The sequence below is a fragment of the Physella acuta genome, unplaced genomic scaffold, assembly GCF_028476545.2.
Source record: "Physella acuta isolate Inbredline_101_S28 unplaced genomic scaffold, ASM2847654v3 ptg001796l, whole genome shotgun sequence".
NCBI classification, from domain to species: domain Eukaryota; kingdom Metazoa; phylum Mollusca; class Gastropoda; family Physidae; genus Physella; species Physella acuta.
Genome location: NW_026733306.1, coordinates 120722 through 148671, shown reverse-complemented (window position 1 = coordinate 148671; position 27950 = coordinate 120722). Strand labels below are relative to the sequence as shown.

The 27950-nt window shown below is 37.0% G+C and overlaps 1 protein-coding gene across 3 annotated transcripts; it reads left to right on the top strand.

Moving 5' to 3' along the window:
* Positions 1–1767: 1767 nt before the first annotated feature.
* On the top strand, positions 1768–27393 carry LOC131930530 (multidrug resistance-associated protein 1). 3 transcript variants are annotated; one of them, XM_059287064.1, is made up of 34 exons: positions 1768–1859; positions 8148–8327; positions 9076–9201; positions 9616–9744; positions 10046–10189; positions 10549–10610; positions 10853–10984; positions 11452–11560; positions 11670–11848; positions 12642–12822; positions 13206–13392; positions 13603–13736; positions 13846–13983; positions 14149–14295; positions 14619–14703; positions 15023–15089; positions 15170–15296; positions 15567–15743; positions 16206–16373; positions 16653–16848; positions 18246–18351; positions 18768–18879; positions 19210–19438; positions 19743–19909; positions 20218–20361; positions 20505–20581; positions 21002–21124; positions 21436–21559; positions 22368–22469; positions 22673–22819; positions 23261–23419; positions 25180–25346; positions 25567–25761; positions 26706–27393. In XM_059287064.1, the coding sequence occupies exons 1-34, from the start codon at positions 1824–1826 to the stop codon at positions 26815–26817; spliced, it is 4668 nt and encodes a 1555-aa protein (XP_059143047.1). In that variant the 5' UTR covers positions 1768–1823; the 3' UTR covers positions 26818–27393. The 3 variants fall into 3 exon arrangements, with proteins under 3 accessions (XP_059143047.1, XP_059143048.1, XP_059143045.1); XM_059287065.1 differs by having other exon boundaries at positions 18258–18351; positions 18765–18879; positions 26706–27392; XM_059287062.1 differs by having other exon boundaries at positions 18765–18879; positions 26706–27392.
* Positions 27394–27950: the final 557 nt, after the last annotated feature.

Here is a 27950-nt window from a genome sequence, read left to right as displayed (position 1 = left end):
ATAATTAGTAACCTCAGTCAGGACGGGGGGTAGGGGGGGGATTAAGGTTTGTTGTTGTTTTCTGAACTGCCCGAAAGTCACGTGCCAGTGCGCCGCGGTCAGGAGAGGTGAGGGAAATTTTTACCTGGATATTTTAGAGGGGGGGGGGGAGAGATGTGGATAGATTATTGATAGATAGCATCGTGGGTTGAAACTTGGGACCCTTCAAATAAAATGTATAAAATTAAAATTTAATTAATAAAGACTTAGCATGGATTAAATTAACTGGTATACAACATAAGCAAGTGCATTATAGGACATCAAGGGGAGGAATAAAACATACAAAATTATGTTTATTGGGATACAACATATCAAGATAAATTAAATAATCCAATTAAATAATAGCATCATTTATTTTAAAACAAGACAAAGCGCAAATAGCACAAAATATGTTTGAAAGCTAATGTCAAAGAGTTTGTAAAAGAGAAATAGAAGGAAAAATTCATAAAAAAAAACGTTTTAATAACAAGCTTTTATGTACTAATGCACTAAAAAGTAGAAAATAAATTATACACTACTATTTAAATCACTATAAAGAAAAGCGTGGGTCACTTTAGTACCTATTTTATACCTTTACTAATATTCGAGAAGAGACCCACGCTTTTCTTTATAGTGATTTAAATAGTAGTGTATAATTTATTTTCTACTTTTTAGTGCATTAGTACATAAAAGCTTGTTATTAAAACGTTTTTTTTATGAATTTTTTTTCAGTACTTTACATGTTTTATTTACGATAGTGTTACATGACTAAAAACCATTGCGCGCCTACTGAACATCACGTTCAGTAGGCGCGCAATGGTTTTTGAACGCAGCCATTGAACGTGATGGCGCAGCTATTGAAGGTGATGACGCGTGTGGTGTGGTTGGCTAGACATGCCTACTAATTCGGTCCAAATTTTTATTAATTCATAAAAAATTAATTAGGCATCCAATTAAGTCAAATTTAGTTTCAGATTGCATTGTCTTCATGTCTTGACCCACGTGCCAACTGTGAATCGTATCGGTCAAGTAGAACTGTCCGAATTTTCACTCCAGCGTTTCGATCTAGACTGACGACTTACGACTTACGACTGACGACTGGCGACAGACAGAGGAAGTGAGTTAAATAAAAGCTTGTAAAAATACGTTTTAAATACAGGTGGCCTACATCGGATTGTGTTCAAAGAAAATTCATCATCTTATTTCACCGCAAGTTAAATCTTACAAACCGATGTTTATTAAATAGAGTAGCCTATTTATTGTAGTGGCACCAAAATCGCATTGGTTACCCAATGCTTTTAATCGGCTCTAAACATTTATACCACCCCTCTGTCCAAGCTCCGAAGACACACTCCACTCCACCCTCATACATTTCTTCAAATTGGGGAATAAGTTTCCGGAGGGGGGGGGGGGTCTTTATAGAATATTTTCAAATGCTGATTTAATTTGGTAATTTTGTATCCTGAGCTCGACACTTTTAGCTTTTGACTATCAAACAAAGTATCAAGATATTTCCAAAGACGGGGTATTTCCTATCCTAGAGGGACCCTTGAGCCAGTCTTCAAGTCAAATCTAGCAAGTCATTCAATGTTATAATTTCTTAAAGTGTGTACCTTCCAATCTTCTGATGAAACAGATGAGTTCGCCCCTCAACACGTTCACAATAAATGTCACGTGCTTCGTCAGAGCTTGAACGATTATAAACAAGACGTTTGATTGGTCGCTACACGCTTGCTGTAATACCATTGTGTCATTTCGGCGTGAGATACTCTAGGAATGGTCGGAGTAACGGTCGGCAGTTCCAGATGACATTTCAACAGTTTTGTGGTGGTCCTTTGTGGGTAAGTGGGTGTGTATGTATGTATGTATGTATGTATGTGTGTCCCGCCGGGCTGTAACAGATAACAACATTAACACTGAGTTAGTTTTTGAACTTTATAGACCTAAATCTACTTGTTTTGATTTCCTACTTATCATAAAATGCACATTGATCTAGGTTTTATTAACATGCTAAGGTCCTCAAGCTTCAAAGTTAGGGGTTAAATATTCATCTCTCTTTTTGAAGACGTTTAGTCTGGGTGTTATTTTAATAAGTTCACTCCCCTTAATACGTATCATTTGCTATTTGTTCTAAAATAGTAAGTGGTTACCACAAGGGGTGTACAGTAGTTGAATACCCTAGCAAATCAACTTCAGCGTCTCTCCAGCCAACTGGTAATAATTCACCATGTTACATAAACGTTGTTATGGGTCCAAAGTTTTCAGAACACAAGTTAAATCTTTCAAAAGAAACTAAAGTAATTTAACACAGGCAACAATTGGCAACATGGTCTTGAGAAAGATTTCGAGTTGGAGCAGACAAAGGATCCAGTGAAAACCATAATAACACACAAAAAAGAGCTACCACTGGATGTCCCATTAGATACCTTTAGACGGATTAAGAAACCATTAGACAGATTACCATTATCTTGAGAATAGCCGCGAATGTTATGTGACCTAAGGGATGAGGTAAAGAAAAAGGCAACCACTGGAGAACGGTTGAAATATCTAGCTCTACACAGAGGTGCCTGAAAAATATATGCTTGGTAGCCTTGGTTCTATTCAGGGTTTCTTTCATGTATTTTTCACCAGGTGGGGTAGGGTGGGGTATTTGAAACTTCTGGAGAAGGCACACTTACCACTGTCACTGCCATGTCAGTCATGTCAGTCGCTGTCTGTTGTCACTGTCATGTCAGTCTTGTCAGTCGCTGTCTTTTGTCACTGTCACTGCCATTTCAGTCGTTGGCTGTTGTCACTGCCATGTCAGTCGCTGTCTGTTGTCACTGTCTTGTCAGTCTTGTCAGTCGCTGTCTTTTGTCACTGTCACTGCTATTTCAGTCGCTGGCTGTTGTCACTGCCATGTCAGTCGCTGGCTGTTGTCACTGCCATGTCAGTCGCTGTCTGTTGTCACTGTCTTGTCAGTCGCTGTCTGTTGTCACTGTCTTGTCAGTCGCTGTCTGTTGTCACTGCCATGTCAGTCGCTGTCTGTTGTCACTGCCATGTCAGTCGCTGTCTGTTGTCACTGTCATGTCAGTCGCTATCTGTTGTCACTGTCTTGTCAGTCGCTGTCTGTTGTCACTGTCTTGTCAGTCGCTGTCTGTTGTCACTCCCATGTCAGTCGCTGTCTGTTGTCACTGCCATGTCAGTCGCTGTCTGTTGTCACTGCCATGTCAGTCGCTGTCTGTTGTCACTGCCATGTCAGTCGCTGTCTGTTGTCACTGCCATGTCAGTCGCTGGCTGTTGTCACTGCCATGTCAGTCGCTGTCTGTTGTCACTGCCATGTCAGTCGCTGTCTGTTGTCACTGCCATGTCAGTCGCTGTCTGTTGTCACTGCCATGTCAGTCGCTGTCTGTTGTCACTGTCATGTCAGTCGCTGTCTGTTGTCACTGTCATGTCAGTCGCTGTCTGTTGTCACTGCCATGTCAGTCGTTGTCACTGTCAATGTCATGTCAGTCGCTGTCTTTTGTCTGCTGTCACTGTCATGTCAGTCACTGTCTGTTGTCACTGTCATGTCAGTCGATGTCTGTTGTCACTGTAATGTCAGTCTTGTCAGTCGCTGTCTTTTGTCACTGTCACTGTCATGTCAGTCGCTGTCTGTTGTCACTGTCATGTCAGTCGCTGTCTGTTGTGTCCCGTCAACAATTCTGTGAATGACATTCTCGAACGACAGACTGGCGCCGGCATACACGATTTCGTCCACTGGACACCCGACAGTAGGTAAGTGATAGATCGGGAATCAAGTAGTCGAGGGCCATTATATCGGGTGTCTGTCATTAGATCGGGAATCAAGTAGTCGAGGGCCATTATATCGGGTGTCTGTCATTAGATCGGGAATCAAGTAGTCGAGGGCCATTATATCGGGTGTCTGTCATTAGATCGGGAATCAAGTAGTCGAGGGCCATTATATCGGGTGTCTGTCATTAGATCGGGAATCAAGTAGTCGAGGGCCATTATATCGGGTGTCTGTCATTAGATCGGGAATCAAGTAGTCGAGGGCCATTATATCGGGTGTCTGTCATTAGATCGGGAATCAAGTAGTCGAGGGCCATTATATCGGGTGTCTGTCATTAGATCGGGAATCAAGTAGTCGAGGGCCATTATATCGGGTGTCTGTCATTAGATCGGGAATCAAGTAGTCGAGGGCCATTATATCGGGTGTCTGTCATTAGATCGGGAATCAAGTAGTCGAGGGCCATTATATCGGGTGTCTGTCATTAGATCGGGAATCAAGTAGTCGAGGGCCATTATATCGGGTGTCTGTCATTAGATCGGGAATCAAGTAGTCGAGGGCCATTATATCGGGTGTCTGTCATTAGATCGGGAATCAAGTAGTCGAGGGCCATTATATCGGGTGTCTGTCATTAGATCGGGAATCAAGTAGTCGAGGGCCATTATATCGGGTGTCTGTCATTAGATCGGGAATCAAGTAGTCGAGGGCCATTATATCGGGTGTCTGTCATTAGATCGGGAATCAAGTAGTCGAGGGCCATTATATCGGGTGTCTGTCATTAGATCGGGAATCAAGTAGTCGAGGGCCATTATATCGGGTGTCTGTCATTAGATCGGGAATCAAGTAGTCGAGGGCCATTATATCGGGTGTCTGTCATTAGATCGGGAATCAAGTAGTCGAGGGCCATTATATCGGGTGTCTGTCATTAGATCGGGAATCAAGTAGTCGAGGGCCATTATATCGGGTGTCTGTCATTAGATCGGGAATCAAGTAGTCGAGGGCCATTATATCGGGTGTCTGTCATTAGATCGGGAATCAAGTAGTCGAGGGCCATTATATCGGGTGTCTGTCATTAGATCGGGAATCAAGTAGTCGAGGGCCATTATATCGGGTGTCTGTCATTAGATCGGGAATCAAGTAGTCGAGGGCCATTATATCGGGTGTCTGTCATTAGATCGGGAATCAAGTAGTCGAGGGCCATTATATCGGGTGTCTGTCATTAGATCGGGAATCAAGTAGTCGAGGGCCATTATATCGGGTGTCTGTCATTAGATCGGGAATCAAGTAGTCGAGGGCCATTATATCGGGTGTCTGTCATTAGATCGGGAATCAAGTAGTCGAGGGCCATTATATCGGGTGTCTGTCATTAGATCGGGAATCAAGTAGTCGAGGGCCATTATATCGGGTGTCTGTCATTAGATCGGGAATCAAGTAGTCGAGGGCCATTATATCGGGTGTCTGTCATTAGATCGGGAATCAAGTAGTCGAGGGCCATTATATCGGGTGTCTGTCATTAGATCGGGAATCAAGTAGTCGAGGGCCATTATATCGGGTGTCTGTCATTAGATCGGGAATCAAGTAGTCGAGGGCCATTATATCGGGTGTCTGTCATTAGATCGGGAATCAAGTAGTCGAGGGCCATTATATCGGGTGTCTGTCATTAGATCGGGAATCAAGTAGTCGAGGGCCATTATATCGGGTGTCTGTCATTAGATCGGGAATCAAGTAGTCGAGGGCCATTATATCGGGTGTCTGTCATTAGATCGGGAATCAAGTAGTCGAGGGCCATTATATCGGGTGTCTGTCATTAGATCGGGAATCAAGTAGTCGAGGGCCATTATATCGGGTGTCTGTCATTAGATCGGGAATCAAGTAGTCGATGGCCATTATATCGGGTGTCTGTCATTAGATCGGGAATCAAGTAGTCGAGGGCCATTATATCGGGTGTCTGTCATTAGATCGGGAATCAAGTAGTCGAGGGCCATTATATCGGGTGTCTGTCATTAGATCGGGAATCAAGTAGTCGAGGGCCATTATATCGGGTGTCTGTCATTAGATCGGGAATCAAGTAGTCGAGGGCCATTATATCGGGTGTCTGTCATTAGATCGGGAATCAAGTAGTCGAGGGCCATTATATCGGGTGTCTGTCATTAGATCGGGAATCAAGTAGTCGAGGGCCATTATATCGGGTGTCTGTCATTAGATCGGGAATCAAGTAGTCGAGGGCCATTATATCGGGTGTCTGTCATTAGATCGGGAATCAAGTAGTCGAGGGCCATTATATCGGGTGTCTGTCATTAGATCGGGAATCAAGTAGTCGAGGGCCATTATATCGGGTGTCTGTCATTAGATCGGGAATCAAGTAGTCGAGGGCCATTATATCGGGTGTCTGTCATTAGATCGGGAATCAAGTAGTCGAGGGCCATTATATCGGGTGTCTGTCATTAGATCGGGAATCAAGTAGTCGAGGGCCATTATATCGGGTGTCTGTCATTAGATCGGGAATCAAGTAGTCGAGGGCCATTATATCGGGTGTCTGTCATTAGATCGGGAATCAAGTAGTCGAGGGCCATTATATCGGGTGTCTGTCATTAGATCGGGAATCAAGTAGTCGAGGGCCATTATATCGGGTGTCTGTCATTAGATCGGGAATCAAGTAGTCGAGGGCCATTATATCGGGTGTCTGTCATTAGATCGGGAATCAAGTAGTCGAGGGCCATTATATCGGGTGTCTGTCATTAGATCGGGAATCAAGTAGTCGAGGGCCATTATATCGGGTGTCTGTCATTAGATCGGGAATCAAGTAGTCGAGGGCCATTATATCGGGTGTCTGTCATTAGATCGGGAATCAAGTAGTCGAGGGCCATTATATCGGGTGTCTGTCATTAGATCGGGAATCAAGTAGTCGATGGCCATTATATCGGGTGTCTGTCATTAGATCGGGAATCAAGTAGTCGAGGGCCATTATATCGGGTGTCTGTCATTAGATCGGGAATCAAGTAGTCGAGGGCCATTATATCGGGTGTCTGTCATTAGATCGGGAATCAAGTAGTCGAGGGCCATTATATCGGGTGTCTGTCATTAGATCGGGAATCAAGTAGTCGAGGGCCATTATATCGGGTGTCTGTCATTAGATCGGGAATCAAGTAGTCGAGGGCCATTATATCGGGTGTCTGTCATAATCCGCACGTTTGGTAACAAATCAGATGCAGAAGCTGCATAAAGGTAACCCGAGCTGCTAATCCTATCGGATACCAGACCCCACTATTGATTTTACTCTCGAGGTTCTCTCCTGAAGCCTTACAATAGCAAGGCAGCTGAGTTTCTTCTCAGTGTCTACCCCCCCCCCCCGAACGAAATAGAATTTGTATAGAAAATATATACTTTCACCAGTGTCCGCCCCTCTCCCCCCCCCCCCCCCCCCCGCCACCGTGGAGAAAAAAAAGCCTGTTTGAAACACTGCAAGGCAGTGAGGATTTAGTTCAGACTGACACTCTGCTAGTTGAGTTGAGCCAAATCTGCCCAGAGCTCCCGGATTTTGACGCTAGATATTAGCCATTACCACTTCAAAGCAGTTTTACCGGACTTAGAACATAAGCCCGACAAGCAAGCCAAGTGGACTTAGTTTTCAGTACAAACGGAAAATCGCGCTAAAGAAAACTGCGCAACGGAAACCTGCGCAAACAGAAAAATGCGCAAATTCAAATACTAATACGCGTTACGTTTTTTCATATTTCGTGGAAAAATGTTTTATTATGCTACTATGTACATGTGGTCATTTTTTGTTAATGCTTATAAATAGGCCTACTCGAGTTAAGAACACAAAAATGACTTTTCGCACTTTTTTTTTGTGCGGATTTTTCCGGTCACCATTTTAGACGCATGTCATTCAGGATTATTTATAGACAGTGGGAGCTTATCCCCACTGACACCCCCGGCCAGTGTTTCTTCCAGACTTTTTTCTCCGGGGGGGGGGGGGGCACTTGAAATTTTCGGGGAGGCGGTAGACTTTCTTCGGGGGGGGGGGGGGCGGACACTGTTAAAAGTATATATTTTCTATATAAATTATATAAATTTCATTTCGTTCGGGGGGGGGGGGGGGGGAGGGCGGTAAAAAAATTTCGGGGGAGGGGAGCTTCGCCCTCCCGAAGAGATGCCTGGAAGAAACTCTGCCCCCGGCTATAAACCAAAATTGTTAAATTGTAACAACACTGTAGATCTAAATGCTGCTAACAAAAACTCATAGATTTATATTGAGTGAGATTTTTGTAATACTTTTTTTTTTGGCCAAGGTTATTGTAATTTGTTAGTTTAGAAAGGATGTAATCCTTAAATTTTTAAATCTGTTACTTTTCAATAGAACAATACCGAGTTAGTGACGTCATCATGGCCCAAGCTAACAGACTGTTTCAGGGTGACCGTCCTTGTCTGGATTCCATGCGGGATTGTCTTTCTATTTGGGCCACTTTACATCATCGGATTACGCAATGGTCCGCCTACCAAGGCCCTACCCATAAGGCATTTAAATGCTGGGAAACTGGTATGTTAATTCTATTTCATTTTTTTCGTTTATTATTTGTTTTTTAATTTAAAAAATGTAATTATTAGCTGAATTCTGAATTTTATACCTCATTGTTCGAAACATTATTAGACTGATAATCATTTCTAGAGCTATTGCGTGTATTGCCAGAGTCGTAGAGACCCATTCCGGTGCTCGGGCGAACTATCAATGTTGCGCCCCCTATTTAAACTTTGTTATTCACACTGGCGAAAATTAAACTTTGCAGAATTAGTTTTTTTTTTTCCTTACCCTATTTGGCGCCCCCATTGGATCGGCCGACCTCCCCTAGCTACGCCTCTGTGTGTTGCCAGACACCCCCCCCCCCTTTTCCACCGCGCTATAGTCACACACACACACACACATCAGTTTCTCCGTAACCGGTTGTCTTTTATACTTCAGCCTCCCCCCTTATTCTTAATTTTTATTTCGTAAACAAGTGTGCCTACTTTCTTTTTCGTTATTTTGAGCTTGGTCAAAATTGATATAGGCCTGTTTATATAATTAATAAAATTCAAATTATTTAAATACTCCAGCATGACGTCACATTTTCTTAGCTCCCACCCCCATCACACATCGTCGTCTACTAACCCTAGTGTGACATCATTGAGTTCTTATCCCGTCCTCCCGAGGGATAAAACTTTCAAATATAGTTTTATTATAGTTTGTTTTTGTTTTTTTGGTCAATATAGATCTAGATGCAATAAATGTTTAATGTTTTCGGCTGCAGTTTTGTCCGTCAACCATGGCCATTCTGACATTGATAGCTGCACTCCAGAAGTTAAGTTTACACAAAGATGGCGCCGACATGCCACCTGCTCATTATGTAGCTGACGCCATTCAGTTCATCACATATGTAAGTTCAAACAAGGGTAGTTATTATACCAACCTTGCACAGAGTTACAACTAGGCTACTAGTAGAGTTCTATGCCATGCAGTAGGCCTAGAAAGAGTTGGTTATGCCAACATGGTATCTTTACACTTTTGAACATAAAGAATACAACGGCATGAGACAGCCGGGTATACACAGAATGTTCTGGATTCTATCCACAGATTCCATATTTTAACCAAATCATTGTTTAATTTAAAGACCTAAATCTTTTTGTGTTAATGCTTTTTGAACAATGTAATGCTAGAGCTAAAAGGCTAAAATGTAAAAATGGTCAAAGAAAGTACGAAACCAAAATTTATCATTTTAAAAAGGGAAAACATCCAGTTATTAAAATATTTTTTAAAGGAATTTAATAGAAAACTTGTTTCCAATGGCCAGATAACAGTTGCCTTTTTTAGCCAATATGAAAGAAAGTATGGCGTCACGGCTTCAAGGCTACAGCTGGCGTTTTGGTTCTTCATGTCCTTGTCTTTACTTGTGTCTGCGTACACCAAAATTATACAGCAGGTTTGTATTTAACAACAGCATGTGTAGGCTTCGTGTTAATTTACAAAACGTTTCTGTTTAGTCAATTGATGTTAATTCAAATTTATGTAATTATAGAACCATGTTTGTGTAGAGAATGTTCAATATGGTATTGAAATTGTTTTGGTATTCGGCATTATTAAATTAAAAAAAAAAAAAACATGTCAGATAATTTATTATTAAAGAATGGAAGAATGCAAAACAAAATTTAGTATATGTTACATTTTGTTAAGTATTGTATGAGATTAAAATGTTGAATGTTTTCTGTGAACATCTTTGTCAGGATTACATAGAAGACTTTATTGGATTTATGATCTTCATGATCAACTATGCTCTGTGTTTGATATGCTTCTGTTTGAGTTGCTGGTCAGAATATCCTGGACCTAATTATTTTGGAACAGATCAGTCCCACAAATCAACAGGCAGGGTAAGAGTTATGAGAAGTTTCCAATTTATAAATTTAATTAATGTGGTTAGATCACTTTTAGGTTCAAAATATTTCTTATATATATAATGTACATTTTAAAACTTTTAAATCTTTTTGTTTAAATATCTTCGGTTAAATATTGCCCAACTTAGATTATATTACAAAGTAGAAAAAAATTTAAATTGTTAAAAATAAAGGGCATGCATAAAGAACTTAACATTAACTCAAACTTGACTGGAAAAGCTATAATAAAAATTTAAAGTTAGAAATTTATTTGTGCGGGTCTTCTCTTTATAAAATGAAACGAAGCATTGTACATTCAGTGCTGACATGACATTGAATATTGATACTTATTTCAGGCAGAATGTCCAGTGATCAAGGCCTCTGCTCTATCACTTACTTTCTTCTGCTGGATATTCAAGTAATTTTGTTTTATTTATTTATAATTTCATGTTTTCACTAGACTTCACTCTTCTACTAAATTTGCATAATCTGGACTCTTCATTATAAGCTCAATTTTGGCTTTTGAAAATAAATATTTAATATATAAACCAGTCAATTATTTTCAAGATCTGATTTATTGAGCTTTCAAATTTTAGAAGTAAAATAAACCTAAGAATCTAAAATAGTCTAGAAATTTGTTCCTATTAATTATAACACCAGGCTACTCCGCACTGGTTACAAGAGGGATATTGAAGAATCTGACCTCTGGTCACTTCCGCCAGACATGATATGTGACAGCCACTTCCCTAAATTTGAAAAGTTGTGGAAACAAGAGGTTCACAGGTGTCGCAGGTATGGGTATATTCCAAGTATTTCTACTAATATCATTCTGTCAATATTGCGGTTTCAGTAATGATGCCTGCTTCCAACCACTCTATATGGGTAATTAGCAGGGTTCTTTCAGACTTTTTCTCCTGGGTAGACACTGGTTCAAGTATGAATTTTTTTTAACTATACATTTTTTCTATTTGCCCCTAGTTGGAAAAACTGATAATTAACCATGACTGATGACTTTTAGCATAAAATCATCGTTTATAAGATTTCCATTTATTTAGTAAAATGGCAACTCAAAGAAAATATTACAACATTTCAAGTTGATCTTTACTTTAGTTCTTCCTCGGTGTAAAATAAATGTTGCAACTCTTGTTGTGTTGAGTACTAGTTGATAGTGGATGTGTTTCAGCACTCAACATTCTATTGTTATACATTGTGGTGTTTTTGATATTCTCTTTTTTTTTCTTTAAATATCTCTCTGCTAGTAAGATGAAGTCAAAGAAAAAAAAATTACACAGTGGAGCCAGAAATGGTCAGGCCCACTATTCCAAGTTCTCCAGCAATGAACAAACGAGGTTTTCTGATTATTTGCAGGTAGATCTATTCACTTATAAAATTACAATTTATCAGTTTCTTCAAGCCTGCAAAAAAAAATCTATCCTTGTTCAAACTTTCTCTTGAAAATGAAACATTTTTTTGTCAGGGCCCCACAACTTTGTATACACAACTTCTGGATCAAACCAAAAATGAAAAGGATGAGAAAGGGCCGGAGCCGTCGCTCATGCGGGTGCTCTGGAAACAGTACTGGTTTATGGTGCTAGAGTTTACATGGACGAAAATATTCTCAGATATAGCAGTCATGTGTGGCCCCCTGCTACTGAAGTGAGTCAGTTGTTGGGTATTGTATTCGATATTAGATTATTAGTATTAGATTAAATTATAGTTTTTGGTCAGACGTTTGCTGTGTGTGGTTGTGTAAATAGTTATGTCAGTTGTTGGCTGTGTGTGGTTGTGTAAATAGCTATATCAGTTGTTGACCATCTGCAGATATGTGATTAGCTATGTCAGTTGTTGGCTGTGTGTGGTTGTGTAAATAGCTGTCAGTTGTTGGCTGTGTGTGGTTGTGTAAATAGCTATATCAGTTGTTGGCTGTGTGTGGTTGTGTAAATAGCTATATCAGTTGATGACCATCTGCAGGTGTGTGATTAGCTATGTCAGTTGTTGGCTGTGTGTTTACTAGATGAGAAGTAATTTATTAGCCAATGTGTGTTGGTGCAGTTTCTTCCAGGCATTTCTTTGGGGGAGGGGGGGATTTGACCCCCCCCCCCCCCCCGAAAAAATTCTACCCCCCCCCCCCCCCCCCAACTAAGTGAAATTTATATAGAAAATATATACTTTTAAGTGTGTGTCCCCCCCCTGAAGAAGGTCTACCCCCCCCCCCCCCCCCGCCGGAGAAAAAAGTCTGGAAGAAACACTGTGTTAGTGATATGCTTAAGAGTTACTGGTGTATCAGCTGTTAGTTGTATGTTGGCATTAAATTGAATAGAAATAGCTGAATGCTTCTTTCCTTGTTTAAAAGACACGCTGATAAATATATTACTAACTTTGTTGTATATTCATCTTTAATCCATTAACTGCTCTACACTTGTATAAACATGTGGATTTTGTTTCCCAGAATTCTTCTTGTGTACATGGCCAACAGACATCTGGGTAATGAATGGCAAGGCTACTGTATATGCATACTGATGTTGATTGTAGGGCAGTTACGTATTGCAATTTTCAATTACTCTATGTGGTCCAGCTACAGGCTTGGTATGATTGTCAAATCTGTGTTAATCACTGCTGTTTATAAGAAGGTAAAATAAAATACTGAGAAAATTGAGCTAATGTATTAACCTTGTTATTGCTGAGTGAATATGGAAAAGAAATGGGAAATAACACATATTAAAATATTAACAAATTAGGTTAAATGTGATAACAAATTAGCCTGGTTTTAAAACAAATGATAAGCTAAGCTTGTTACTAAGGTTAAAATATTAATCTCAATAAAATTATTCTGAAATCTGCATTGTTTCACATTTTGGTGATGTTGTGAAGATATGTTTGTTTTTTTAAGAATATGAACTGAAAAAGTTATTTTTTTATTTTGTTTATATATAACACTCAAACATTTAAAATTAACTTCACTTTTCATGTACACTTATTTTGCATGCAAAACTTTGGCACATTTCCATTCTAGGCAATGAGGATTAACAATGAATCAAAGAAAAAATCAACAGTGGGAGACATCGTCAACCTAATGTCTGTGGACGCCCAGAGGATCCAGGAGTTTTTGATCAAAGTCTCATTCTGTCACACAACCCCCCTGCAAGTTGTGGTTTCTTTGGCCATCATTTACTCAATCATTGGTCCTGCAGTCTTAGCTGGTGAGTTAACTTCTGCTAAACATTCCTGAACAAATTTAATTTATAACTCGCAGTAAAAAGTTATATTTTATTAGATAAACAAGATCAATAATTTTTATGTGAATAAAAAAATGTATAACTTGGTTTTTTTTAAATTATTACTGTGATAATAATATACTGTTTTTTTTAATAAGTTTTTTCCATTCATCTTAACTGTATTGAAATCTATAGGAACACTGGTCATTGTATTGTTTATGCCTCTGAGTGTTTGGATTGCATCCAAACAGAAAAGCCTTTTCAAAAAAAATCTGACATTCAAAGATACAAGGATTCGAATGATGAATGAAATCATCAATGGAATCAAGGTAAGGATTTTTATTTTATATTTATTTTAAATGTTAATATTCTTCATAATTAAACGTTAAAATTAAATATGTAATTTTATTATAAATTTATCTTTTTGTTTGTTTCTAGGCATTAAAGCTGTATGCTTGGGAATCTTCATTCCATAACCGTGTACAGGGTGTCAGGGCTTCTGAGATTGCCATGTTACTAAAAATAGCTGTGTTTTATGTTGTAACTGGTGTCTGTTGGAATCTAGCTGGATACCTGGTTTGTGGGCATTATGTTAAAACAATTGTTTTAGTTTCTGGAAGCACAGTCTTTTCATTAACTATTAAAATGAACATAGTATTTCAATTAAAAGTGTTAGTCTTAGTGTAAGGGATGTTTTGTTTTTTTTAACTTTTGTTACTTAAGTAAATATTTTTGCTTTAGATGACCTTGTTGACTTTTGCCACCTACCTCTGGATTGACCCTGAAAACTTCCTGGATCCTGGAAAAGCTTTTATGACCTTGTCACTCTTCAACATACTGAGAACACCTTTGGACTTTATGGCATCAATCATATCCTTAGGTGCACAGGTTGGCATTTTCCAATTAATTTACATTTTATTATAGTCATATAACAAATGGAATTGTAGGCATTCCTATAAAAAGAACCAGGACATTTGGCTTTATTTATAGAGTGTGTTACATTATGCTAGAGATTATTGAGTTCTGATGGCTACCTGATTTGCACTAAGTTAAGCTTATGCAGCCTGCCATAGTGCTGACCACATTTCTGCATAATGAGATCACAAAAATATATTATATAACTACTTTAACTGCATTATGGCCTCTAAGGTCAATAACAGTGGAGTACTTACTGCATTGATCTAACTAATCCAACAAACCTTTATCCACAGGCATATGTGTCTGTCAAGAGAATAGGAAACTTTCTCCAGTACGATGAACTTAAAAATGATAATGTGATCATCATGTCTGAAGCAGGTTGGAGGTTGACCTTTATTTAAATTATTTTGTTTCTTGTACAAATGTAAATTTTACAGAAAACATTTGTCAAAATATTAATTAGAAAAATTCTGGAATATCACCTGTAAGAAAACATTGATTCTAGTGTGAGGTAACCTACAGGTTGGTCCATGTAATATCACATTGAGCCCAAATATTTAAAACTTTAACTAGTTTGTCCAACAACAAAATTTAAAAGCACAATTTCTGTAATATTGTTGTTTTTTAAAGAATTATTATGTATTCATCATTTTATGTTATGTTTTCTAATTATAGTTTGTTTGATTTTACTAATTAGAGCATATGGTAACATTTGAAAGAGCTGATCTAACTTGGGACAGCAACAACACACCAACATTAAAAAAGTAAGTTAAGTCTGCTTAGTTCATTAAATTATTTTTATTATATAAACTGTTCACCTAAGCCTCTGTACAATCTATTTTAGCATAAACCTGCACATACCTAAAGGCCATTTAGTGGCTGTGGTGGGACAAGTTGGGGCTGGTAAATCATCTTTGATCTCATCCATCATAGGAGATATGGAGAAAATAAGAGGAACAGTCACAAGGAGGGTTGGTAAATTTTAGTATATGTATATGCTAATGTAGTTTATAAATTTTTAAATTTAATTTTGTTTTTAGATATTCATAAGTGTACACAGCTTTTTAAATAATCATTTATTAGTATTATACCTTAATGTGTACAAGCTCACATTGCTAGCTCCATAAAATTTCTTTAAATACATTAAAAAATTATATTAAACATGAGTTTAATATAATAAATAGTTCTTATTTTAAAAAAAAAAGTCTGATTCCAGCCTATCGCTTTTATCCAATGATTAGGGGACAGTTGCGTATGTCCCACAGCAAGCCTGGATCCAGAACGCAACAGTGCGTGACAACATTACATTTGGCAAGAAGTTTCGAGATAGAAAGTATAAGGCGGTTGTGTCAGCGTGCGAACTGGAGAGAGACTTTGAGATCCTGACAGCTGGGGATCAAACAGAGATTGGGGAGAAGGTGAGAAGTTGTTTGAATTTGATATTTGTTCTTGGTAGGGCAAAGGCTATGGAAGCTAATCCAAAAACAAAAATAGGCTGAAATCTAAGTCAATGGCCTATATGGCACATAACATGTTTACTTAATTGTGTTTGAGGGAATATCTTCTAACACTAAAGTTAAGAATGCAGAAGACAAAGAAGTCAAAATGTGTAGAGAAAAGCATCATTATAATGTTGAAGATATATAAGAATTTAGTTAACGTTTGTTCAGTTTTTCGGTCTTGTATCTCAATAAGTATTCAACAATGAGATATTTTTTTCGAAAATAAAAACATCTGAAGATTTGTACAAGGTGATGATAAAATAATAAAATCCATAGTTCTTTGTTATCAAAGTTTAACAATAGTTTGACCAAATAGTTTGTTTCAATTATTTTTTCCAAAAAATGTTCATTTAATTGAAAGCATATGAACTTGAACAGGGCATCAATCTGTCAGGTGGACAGAAGCAGAGGGTGTCAGTGGCCAGGGCAGTGTATCAGGACTGTGACCTCTACCTTTTGGATGACCCTCTCAGTGCTGTTGACAGCCATGTGGGCAAGGCAATGTTTGACCAAGTCATCGGTCCAAGAGGTCTTCTGAAAAATAAGGTACCAACAACTTTTGTTTTGAGAATTTAGGAATTTTTTTAAAAACTGAGTAATTCAAAAGCACAAAATTTTATTTTATTGTAAATTGGAGCAAATCTATAAAACTATAAAAGCAGAAACATGAAAAAAATATAGCTGATTGTTTTGTTGTATAGTTTATAGATCAGTTGAAAAATTTAGTAGAAAATATTTAGTAAACAATTGGAATATAAAAGAACAATTTTAAAATTGACAAGAATTTAACAAGTTTCTCTAAACTTTATCTTTTAAAATTTAAAGACACGTGTGTTGGTCACACATGGAGTCCATTTTCTCCCACAAGTTGACTTGATTGTTGTGATGAGTGAAGGGCAGATAACTGAGGTTGGTTCCTATGAGAAGCTTCTGGCACATGATGGACCATTTGCCCAGTTCCTCAAGAATTACCTGACTCAGGAACAGCTGGATGGCAATGTGGGTGAGGAGGATCCAGAGAGTAAGTGCCTACAGTTTAAAAGATTGCTCACATAGCTATATCATAAATAAAGTATTAAAGCACTTTCTTTCATGATTGTAGGAAAAAAAGTCACAGGAAAAAAAAACACAGGAAAAAAAGTCACAGGAAAAAAAGTCACAGGAAAAAAAGTCACAGGAAAAAAAGTCACAGGAAAAAAAGTCAGGAAAAAAAGTCACAAATATATATTTGCATGGGATTTGTTAATACTTTTATGTATTAAATATTCAGAGAGTGCAAATTAACTTAAGATTAATTAAATGTAATGTAATGTGTGTAGGTTGTATACGTATAGTAATTTTTATAATTCATCTAAAAATATTTAGTATGAATTATGTAGATTGTAATTATGTTAAACATAATATTTATAGTATTTAATAGAATGTCCACGGTTTTCATCGTGTTTTTTTTTTTAAATTAAATTACCGTGAAATGGTAAGGTCATCTGAATTACTGCCCTCAACTCATCGCAACAATAGTTATGCTTAGTTCAACCCCTTTACTGCCCACATTTATCAGGCTCATTACATAACAAAACTTAGGATCAAAACAGAGAGCCGACAAGGTTCAAAGGCTGTCATTGACACAAAACGTCAACAACACAAAATATGTTCTGACAATGCCGACTGAGGAGAGGCAGACCATAGAATAGCCTACGGCAAAACCTATGCAAAACACAATGATGTGATTAAATTTCTTTTATAGTTAACTTTTCTACCGCGTATGTAACTAAATACGTAACAATAGTTAAGATTGTTGTGTAAATTATCTTAGAGTATTTTTACTTACAATTTTTATAAACCATAATACTTTTAACGTGTATAAATAATTTATGCTATCAAAAAATACAACCCACAAAAATAACATACAAAATTTTACAATTCTTAACAAATAAATCAAAAGATTTCTAAAAAGATTTGTGTGACTTTTTTTCCGTGACTTTTTTTCCTAGCAAAAACTGTGACTTTTTTTCTGTGTTTTTTTTTCCTGTGACTTTTTTTCCGTTTACCTTCTTTCATGTATCACCTTTGGTGGGGGGGGGGGGGAGGATTTCCAGTCAGTCTGTCGCCCCCCACTAAGAAAAATGTCTTAAATAAGCACTTTATTATAGGCTTTATAATATCAATCTTTTAAAATACTCAATCAGCAAACATCTACTCTAGATATACCACTAAATGTGTTGGCCACTAAAATGTTACTCTGGCCATAATGGTATAAGTGTTGGTCCTTAAAAAAATCAGTTTTGGTTCACTGTTTACATGATTCTCACATCCATCAATGTTTTTGTCCAAAGCCAAATAATTTTTGCCTCTATTTGGTTTTGGACAACAAAATGACTTACATGAATGATATGTGATTTTCTCCTCTGAAATATCAAGCTGTTGTTTCAGTTTCTGCCATCAAAGATAACATCTGGGGGAGGATTGAACTTTTGACCTCTGATGCTGCAACTTCTGGTGATGAAAGCAGAGCTCTTCGGAAAAGGTATAAACTCTATGCTACTGATCAATGGTTCCATAATTTCTACGTTGTCTTTTCTTCTTTATATTTTTATGTTGTCTCAGGATTTCAGTTAAAATGTAGCAGCTGTATTCTTTGGTTTTTATAAAATGTGTTGGAATAATGATAGAAACATAATTTAATTTATACTAATTTTTTTAAAATACATTGTTTTTTTTTTTTATTTTAACTTTGGTACATTATCTATTGTATTATTATTATTATTGACAACTGTTTCATACAACACAATTACTTTCCCTAATGTATCATTTCAATTACCTAACTGTAGTCTATTGACACTCTAACAAGTGGGCTATTTCATATTTTTCTTAATAAATTTAGTTTCATATTTTTGTGTTATCTTGTCAATTACTTCATCTATTTTGTATTAATGACAGAAGACTTGAAATGAGCCTGAATCACTCGCGGATGGAAGAAAGTGCAAGAGAAGATAAATTTATCCATAAAGAACAGGGAAAACTAATAACCACAGAGATTTTGTCTAAAGGAAGGGTAGGCCCTGTTCTAACTTTTTACTCATTTTTTGTAGCAAATGTATCCGAAGTTCACATTTCATTATTATTTAACAAGTTTGTATTGTTCTACATTGTCAGTACTCCACTTGCCCTATGGTTAAAAATGGAACTTTATTTACTTTTTTTTAATTGTCAGTATAAGCTATTTATCCTCATCTATACTTTAGTACTAAAGTTTACATAACTAGAATTGATTTGCTACTGTTCCCTATTGTTTCTTTCTATTATCCAATTATTCTTTGAGCAAAACATAAGCTATTAGCACAAATCTTATCAAGTATACAATTTGATCAAATTTAACCACTAGGTGGCACCACATGTATACTTGAGCTATGTCAAGGCAGCTGGAGTTGTACCAATCACCATAGCCGTTGTCTTATTCTGGTGCTTCCAAGGTATTAGTGTAGGCACCAACTACTGGTTAACCGGGTGGACAGAGGACTCAACGTTGGCCAACAGAACCAAACCTTTAACAGAACTGGCAGACATAAATAATCGTTACTTATTAATTTACACAATATTTGGAATCGGCCAAGGTGAGAACTGTATATTTAATTAATATCATTAACTCATATTCTCATATTTAATTTAACTTATTATTTACAAATATTAATGAATAGATTTGAAAATTAAAGGATTTTTATGTTCTGCATCAAGAACTATAAAAGTTTTTTTCTGTATAATTCTGGAGGTTTATTTATTAAATCTTTCTTACACTACAAATTGAACTTTCTGTCTTACACTCCAAATTGCACAATTTTGACAGCTCTGTTTTTGGTGGGCTACTTCTTGTTTATGAAATCTTTCTGTCTTACACTACAAATTGCACAATTTTGACAGCTCTGTTTTTGGTGGGCTACTACTACCTGTTCTGGACGAGGATGGTAATGGCAGGAAGAAACCTCCACTCACAGCTGACCTCCAGGTTGTTTAAAGCTCCGATGGCATTCTTTGATACAACCCCCATTGGTAGAATTTTAAATAGATGTTCTAGAGATATTGAAGTTGTAAGTGGTTTTTAATAGCCCTAAGCATATATATATATATTTATGAGACAATATTTCTAGTTAACATTCCTGATATATAGCTATATCTGAAAATTATGGAAATTTTCAATTTATTTTTTTAACAAATGAGTGGATATTCAATATTGTAACTTGTGAGAAAAGCCTCATCAATTGTCCTTTTTCCATTCCTGCTAACCTCTTAGAACTAATTTAACATTTTGCATAGAGCACCACCCCTCCCCTATATGATTTGAATTAATTTTTACAATTATTTTTCACAAATACTGCATGTTTAAACTTGTTTTCAGGTTGATAACTTTCTACCAATTATCTGTCGAGATTTTATGGGAACATTTGGCGTAAATTTTATGACTATAATAGTGATCATGGTGCAGACCCCCATCTTTGGAGCTGTACTTGTGCCAGTTATCATATTTTTCTTCTTTGTTCTGGTATGTTGATACAATTGGTATATAGATGAACCTTGAAATGTGTTTTATTAGGATCAAATCAGTGCAGCTTTGATTTGTATTTAAATGGTTTTACTTTGGCGTCTTTCCATTTAGCCATAAACAGATAATTTTCTGTATTTCAGAGCTTTTACATCCCAACATCACGACAGCTGAGGAGGATAGAACACATCAAACGATCTCCAATTTATTCACACTTCAGGTGAAGATTTTCATGTTTTGTTGGCTTAACCAAAATTTGCTGTTCATATGCTTAACTTGAATATTTGCTGTTCATATGCTTAACTTGAATATTTGCATTTATGCTCAAGTTGAATATTTGCTGTTCTTATGCTCAAGTTGAATATTTGCTGTTCTTATGCTCAAGTTGAATATTTGCTGTTCTTTTGCTTAACTTAAATATTAGCTGCATCAAAATCTGGTGGATTTTTAGTACCCTGTAATCAACTTTGTCATTAGCATCTGAGACCCAAAAAAATAAAATATCTTATGTGTTAAGAATATCTAAGACTGAAATAGAATTATACGCCTTATATTTAAAGCCATGTAGGCTTACAATAGACAATAAAAATAAAGCTAAAACTAACTTTATAAAAGTTGAATCAAATCTTGTCCTGCACAGTGAATCTGTGACTGGAGCCTCAGTGATTAGAGCTTATGGCGTCTCTGATAGGTTTATCAGCCAGTCTAAGAACCTTGTGGATGAAAACACAATATTCTTCTATGCTGCCTCAATGGCACTAAGGTATTTTTAAGCTACTTTATTTCTTTAACTGCATTGTTTATTCGTAAACTGTAATCACTTTTTAACATTAAGTAGCTCTATAGACCTATACTTTGAGCACAAACTCTTTTAGGATTTATAGCACATAATTAATGATGAATAAGTTGAATTTTTTAACCAGATGTTGCCCAATTCAAACTAAGAGTACAAAACTATTACAGTCTTGTTTATTTATTTTAGATTATTCTTTAGTTTGCAACAAACAATTAGTAAAAAATATAATCAATTACTAAATTTATCGTTTCTTGTCTAATTATTATTTACATTTGTAGATGGTTGTCTGTCAACTTGGATACCATGGCCAATCTTGTCATTTTTGCATCTGGTATTTTTCAAATTCTCTCCCCTGATAACAGTGCAGGGGATGCTGGCCTTACAGTATCTTATGCTTTACAGGTAGGGGAGACAACTTATTTACATGCAGCAAATATTTCAGGAAAACTGTAGAGCAAGAAAATAAATTTTCTGTGTGCTTTATTACAAAATTTGAACATTTTATTCTGCACTAAGAGATAATTTACAACAAAATGTTAAGTCTATTAATACTTTTTAACTTTAAATATCTTGTAAGTAACAATAAAATAACAATCATTGTTCAAATATGCCCTATTGTTGTAAAATAGTTCTGGTATGTCAAACTAGAGACTTAACACACACAAAAAACTGGTAAAGGTAAATTAAAATGTACTTCTTTTTTTTTAGCAGCAAGTTTTTATAGCAATCAGTTAGTGATATTACGACCACCATTATAAATGATTGAAAATTTTCTAATTTAATGTTTTTCTTGATTGTAAAAATGTATTCTTCTTCTTCTTCGTTCTTAATTATTAGTGTTGAAGGTGATCGAGATTTATCTGCCAGCGGGTTTGAACTCGAGACTTTTTTCGAATTTATCAACCATGAGCTTTTTTTTTTTTTTGACGACTCGCCCACGCCTCCAACACAATTAAGCGTTACGTGTCAACTGGTTATGCGCCATTGAGGCCATTGACTCCGATTTTAGCCTGCTTTTCTTTTTGGATTTGCTTCCATAGCCTTTGTCCAACCAAGAACAAAATGTATTCAATTTTTAACAACCTCATTCACTAAATCAAGCTAGATGCTATAGTTTATGCAACTGTTGTGCGAATAGTGATTACAACTGGTTTAACATAACTGGTGTGGAGATAGTGTTTACAACTGTTTTAACATGATCATGTGACAGATCTCTGGAAGTTTGCCTTGGATGGTGAGGCAGCTCGCAGATTTTGAGACGAACATTGTGTCTGTGGAGAGACTGAAGGAGTACTCTGAGGTTGGCCAGGAGGTAGCTACATTACAGAATCTAGTAACAAAACTAAATTACAAAACCTATGCTTAATTATAAAATACATGCTAAAATTTTGTTTGACTTTTTTTTAAACCTAGGCCTACACCTAAGAAACTAATTTAAAAAAACTAGATTACAAAAAGTTTGATTAAAATAATTAAGTAATTAATTCATGATTTAAAAGTTTGAAATTTTTTTAGGCCGATTGGATAATACCATCCAAGCGTCCACATCCAACGTGGCCAGCTCATGGAGATGTTGAGTTTTGTAACTTCAGTGTAAGGTACAGGGATGGATTGGATATGGTCATCCACAGGATGAATGTTAAAATCCAGGGTGGAGAAAAGGTGACTACAACGTAATTGAAACAAGTCTTTAAAAAAATAATTTAAAACTTCTTTGCTTTTTGAAGTATAATTTAAATTAGCAAGATAGTTAAAATGCAGAAAATACTCTGATAATTGTATCATGATCATCTTTCTCTATAGCTTCTATTCCTAAATTAAAATAAAGAAAACTGTGCTTTGAGCTTTTTTAAAACCTTGGGTTGTTTCCCTTAGTAGTTTTATTCTTATAAGTTTTTTCTGTCTTAAATAATCATCTATTGGCCTGAATATATTGCACTAAATTAAATAACACATTAATATAATTAAATCCACTGACCATATCTCAATTCTCATTTATCTTCAAGTTTTTTTAAAGATTTTTTAAATTTATTTTTACTTAAAAACTAGGGGAAAGAACCCATTATAATTATGTGATCTGATTGAACTTTAAAAAACCAACAGGTTGGCATAGTTGGGCGTACTGGTGCAGGTAAATCCTCCCTGTCTCTCTCCCTGTTCCGTCTGATGGAGGCTGCAGGTGGGTGTATCATGATCGATGGCGTCAACATTGCTGAGCTGGGACTGCATGACCTGAGGTCAAGGCTGACCATTCTACCACAGGTGGGTTAGCATTCTACCCCAGGTAGGTTAGCATTCTACCACAGGTAGGTTACCATTCTACCACAGGTAGGTTAACATTCTACCACAGGTAGGTTACCATTCTACCACAGGTAGGTTACCATTCTACGACAGGTAGGTTACCATTCTACCACAGGTAGGTTAACATTTTACCACAGGTAGGTTAACATTCTACCACAGGTAGGTTACCATTCTACCACAGGTAGGTTACCATTCTACCACAGGTAGGTTACCATTCTACCACAGGTAGGTTACCATTCTACCACAGGTAGGTTACCATTCTACCACAGGTAGGTTACCATTTTACCACAGGTAGGTTACCATTCTACCACAGGTAGGTTACCATTCTACCACAGGTAGGTTACCATTTTACCACAGGTAGGTTAACATTCTACCACAGGTAGGTTACCATTCTACCACAGGTAGGTTACCATTTTACCACAGGTAGGTTACCATTTTACCACAGGTAGGTTACCATTCTACCACAGGTAGGTTACCATTCTACCACAGGTAGGTTACCATTCTACCACAGGTAGGTTACCATTCTACCACAGGTAGGTTAACATTCTACCACAGGTAGGTTAACATTCTACCACAGGTAGGTTAACATTCTACCACAGGTAGGTTAACATTCTACCACAGGTAGGTTAACATTCTACCACAGGTAGGTTAACATTCTACCACAGGTAGGTTAACATTCTACCACAGGTAGGTTAACATTCTACCACAGGTAGGTTAACATTCTACCAGAGGTCAAGGCTAACCATTCTATCCCAGGTAGGTTACCAGAGGTCAAGGCTAACCATTCTATCCCAGGTAGGTTACCAGAGGTCAAGGCTAACCATTCTATCCCAGGTAGGTTACCAGAGGTCAAGGCTAACCATTCTATCCCAGGTAGGTTACCAGAGGTCAAGGCTAACCATTCTATCCCAGGTAGGTTACCAGAGGTCAAGGCTAACCATTCTATCCCAGGTAGGTTACCAGAGGTCAAGGCTAACCATTCTATCCCAGGTAGGTTACCAGAGGTCAAGGCTAACCATTCTATCCCAGGTAGGTTACCAGAGGTCAAGGCTAACCATTCTATCCCAGGTAGGTTACCAGAGGTCAAGGCTAACCATTCTATCCCAGGTAGGTTACCAGAGGTCAAGGCTAACCATTCTATCCCAGGTAGGTTACCAGAGGTCAAGGCTAACCATTCTATCCCAGGTAGGTTACCAGAGGTCAAGGCTAACCATTCTATCCCAGGTAGGTTACCAGAGGTCAAGGCTAACCATTCTATCCCAGGTAGGTTACCAGAGGTCAAGGCTAACCATTCTATCCCAGGTAGGTTACCAGAGGTCAAGGCTAACCATTCTATCCCAGGTAGGTTACCAGAGGTCAAGGCTAACCATTCTATCCCAGGTAGGTTACCAGAGGTCAAGGCTAACCATTCTATCCCAGGTAGGTTACCAGAGGTCAAGGCTAACCATTCTATCCCAGGTAGGTTACCAGAGGTCAAGGCTAACCATTCTATCCCAGGTAGGTTACCAGAGGTCAAGGCTAACCATTCTATCCCAGGTAGGTTACCAGAGGTCAAGGCTAACCATTCTATCCCAGGTGTGTTTAACTACAACAAAAGCAGAGATTCTGTTGATATAGCCACCTGTAATCTCTTTATATTTAAAGTCAATAATTTTTGTATGCATATTTTTTGTAGTTTTCATTTAATTTTCTATTTTATAACTATCCACTTCATATTTCAGGATCCTGTTTTATTTTCTGGAACACTGCGCATGAACCTTGACCCTTTTGATGAATTTAACGATGAGGACATCTGGACTGCATTAGAAAGAGCACACCTCAAAGTGTTTGTTCATCAACTACCTGAAAAACTGATGTATGAATGTGGCGAAGAAGGACACAATTTAAGGTAACTGTGGTTTAAAGCTATAATTAATTAGATCTCAACAGTATTGAGAGTGTTGCAGTATTTTTACATTTAAAACAGTTTTTAATTACCATAACGTTTTTTTATTAATTTTAAGAGTAACCTACATTTTGTATCTATAAACTTAAAAAACAAAATTGAAATTGTTTCATTATTCTAAAATCTGATTTTTTATTTTTTTTATTGATCTTTGATACTATAGTGTTGGCCAGAGGCAGCTGGTTTGTCTTGCTAGAACTCTTCTAAGAAAAACAAAAATTCTTGTCCTTGATGAAGCAACAGCTGCCGTAGACATGCAGACAGACACACTGATACAAAACACTATTCGCTTTGCCTTCCAAAACTGCACCATCATTGCTATAGCCCATCGACTGAACACTATACTGGATTACGACAAGTAAGTTACTTAGACATTTGAGCAAATTCAGATAGGCAGTATTGCAGAGGCGTAGCGACCCTTCCCGGCGCCCGGGGACTTTTCAATTTGCACCCACCCCCTCGAGATTTCGATTTGCACACCCCCCCCCTCAAACTTTCGATTTGCACCCCCCCCCCTCAAACTTTCAATTTGCACCCCCCTCAACCTTTCATTTTATTTTTCCAACCCATTTTGGCGCCCCCTAAGGTCGGCGCCCGGGGACATATGTCCTCCTCCCCCCCCCCCCCGGCACCCCTCGCTACGCTACTGTAGTATTGATAGCTTTAGGGGTTGGCGTGGTCGAGTCGGTAAAGCTCATGGTTGCTAAACCGAAAAGTCTCGAGTTCGAACACCCCGGGCAGATGAGGCTCGTTAGCTGGGGACAGCCACTCTTCTAGGAGAGACAACTCCAAAATTAAACAACTGCTGCCTTGTAGTTTGTTCTTGGTTGGACAAAGGCTATGGAAGCAAATCCAAAAAGATAAGCAGGCTGAAATCGGAGTCAATGGCCTCAATGGCGCATAACCAGTTGACACGTAACGCTTAATTGTGTTGGAGGCGTGGTCAAGTCAGCAAAAAGCTCATGGTTGATAAATTCGAAAAAAGTCTCGAGTTCAAACCCACTGGCAGATAAATCTCGATCACCTTCAACACTAATAATTAAGAACGAAGAAGAAGAAGAAGATAGCTTTAATTTCCTCAATTTTTCAAATAAAATGTTAAATGTATTTCATTAAATTTATTTTATCAGTTAAGATTATTAATTATTTTAGACATTGTTTAAAAAATGTTTCACAAAAAATAATCGCAAATTATATAATAAATGCATTAGTTTTTTTTTACCATTGGTTATTTTTTCTTAAACTAGAATACAGAAAAATTTTAAAATGTCCATGATTTGTTATTTTTAACTTTATCATCAGAGTACTGGTCCTTGATTCTGGGTTGATTAAAGAATTTGATACCCCCAGCAAGCTGCTAGCTAACACTAAATCTGTCTTTCATTCCATGGCAGCTGATGCTAATTTAATCTAAAGATACAACTGTTTCTTTCATGAAATGGTTTTAAATTGAGCCTCTAATTCTACAGGCAGGATATTTTTTTGTAAGAGAAATGGCACAAAAAATTGTTTTATCATAAGTATTCAATGTGATAGAATTACATTAAAATATTTAAACATAAAATTTATCATCAATTTGTAAACAGAGTTAACCTTAAGCAGTTGCTACATCTAAATTGCTTTTCTACAAAGTACATTAGTCAATATTTAAGCTCATAGCTAAAGTTTTTGGTAATTTATAAAATATAATTTTCACTATTTCACCAACTAAAGCTTATTTTTTTCCCAACTTATTTGAAATTAATACAATTTTAACTTTCCCTAAATATAGTTTTCAGATAACTGACTTAATTTTTTGTTCAATAACTTCAGAAAGAATAACATATTAAATTTAAATTAATAAACTTTTATTTCTTACAAAATAAAAATGTTAAGCTGTTTCTGAAATTTTATTTTTTATGTAAGATTTTTGCATTGTTTGTTATCCACGTCTTTTATTTTACTATTTTTTACACAAAATAGTAATAGTAATTTAACATTAAATTATTTTCTTAATAATGATTTTTTATAATTTAAATGTTTTCTTTTACATTATAATTATAAACCATTATGCATATTAATTCCTTATGACTATGTTCACACGTGTTTTGTCATTGTATCAATGATGGCAAACTATGATTAAAATACTATCTATAATCCCAAACCTCATTTATTGTATGCTTATATAGCCTATATATCTAAACCAAACTGTTCATCACTAATGATGTAACTACTTTATACCTGACTAATTCGGCGACAATAATGTTTTTTTATTGTAAGCTTAAGTCCATGATTTCAAGTCATAATTGCGGTGGTCTGTTTAAAATCTGGCAACATGGGACAGTATTTGCTCACCACCATGTTATGTGTAAGGTAATTTTTGCAATGGTGCCATCCCCCCCCCCCCCCCCGAAGAAAGTCTAACGCCCCCCCCCCCCCATCGTAAATTTCAAGTGCCCCCCCCCCCCCCCCCCCGGAGAAAAAGAAAAAAGTCTGGAAGAAACACTGCATGGAACACCATCGCTGATCTGTCAACTCTTGTAGATTGAGGCTTGCATCTTGATTTTT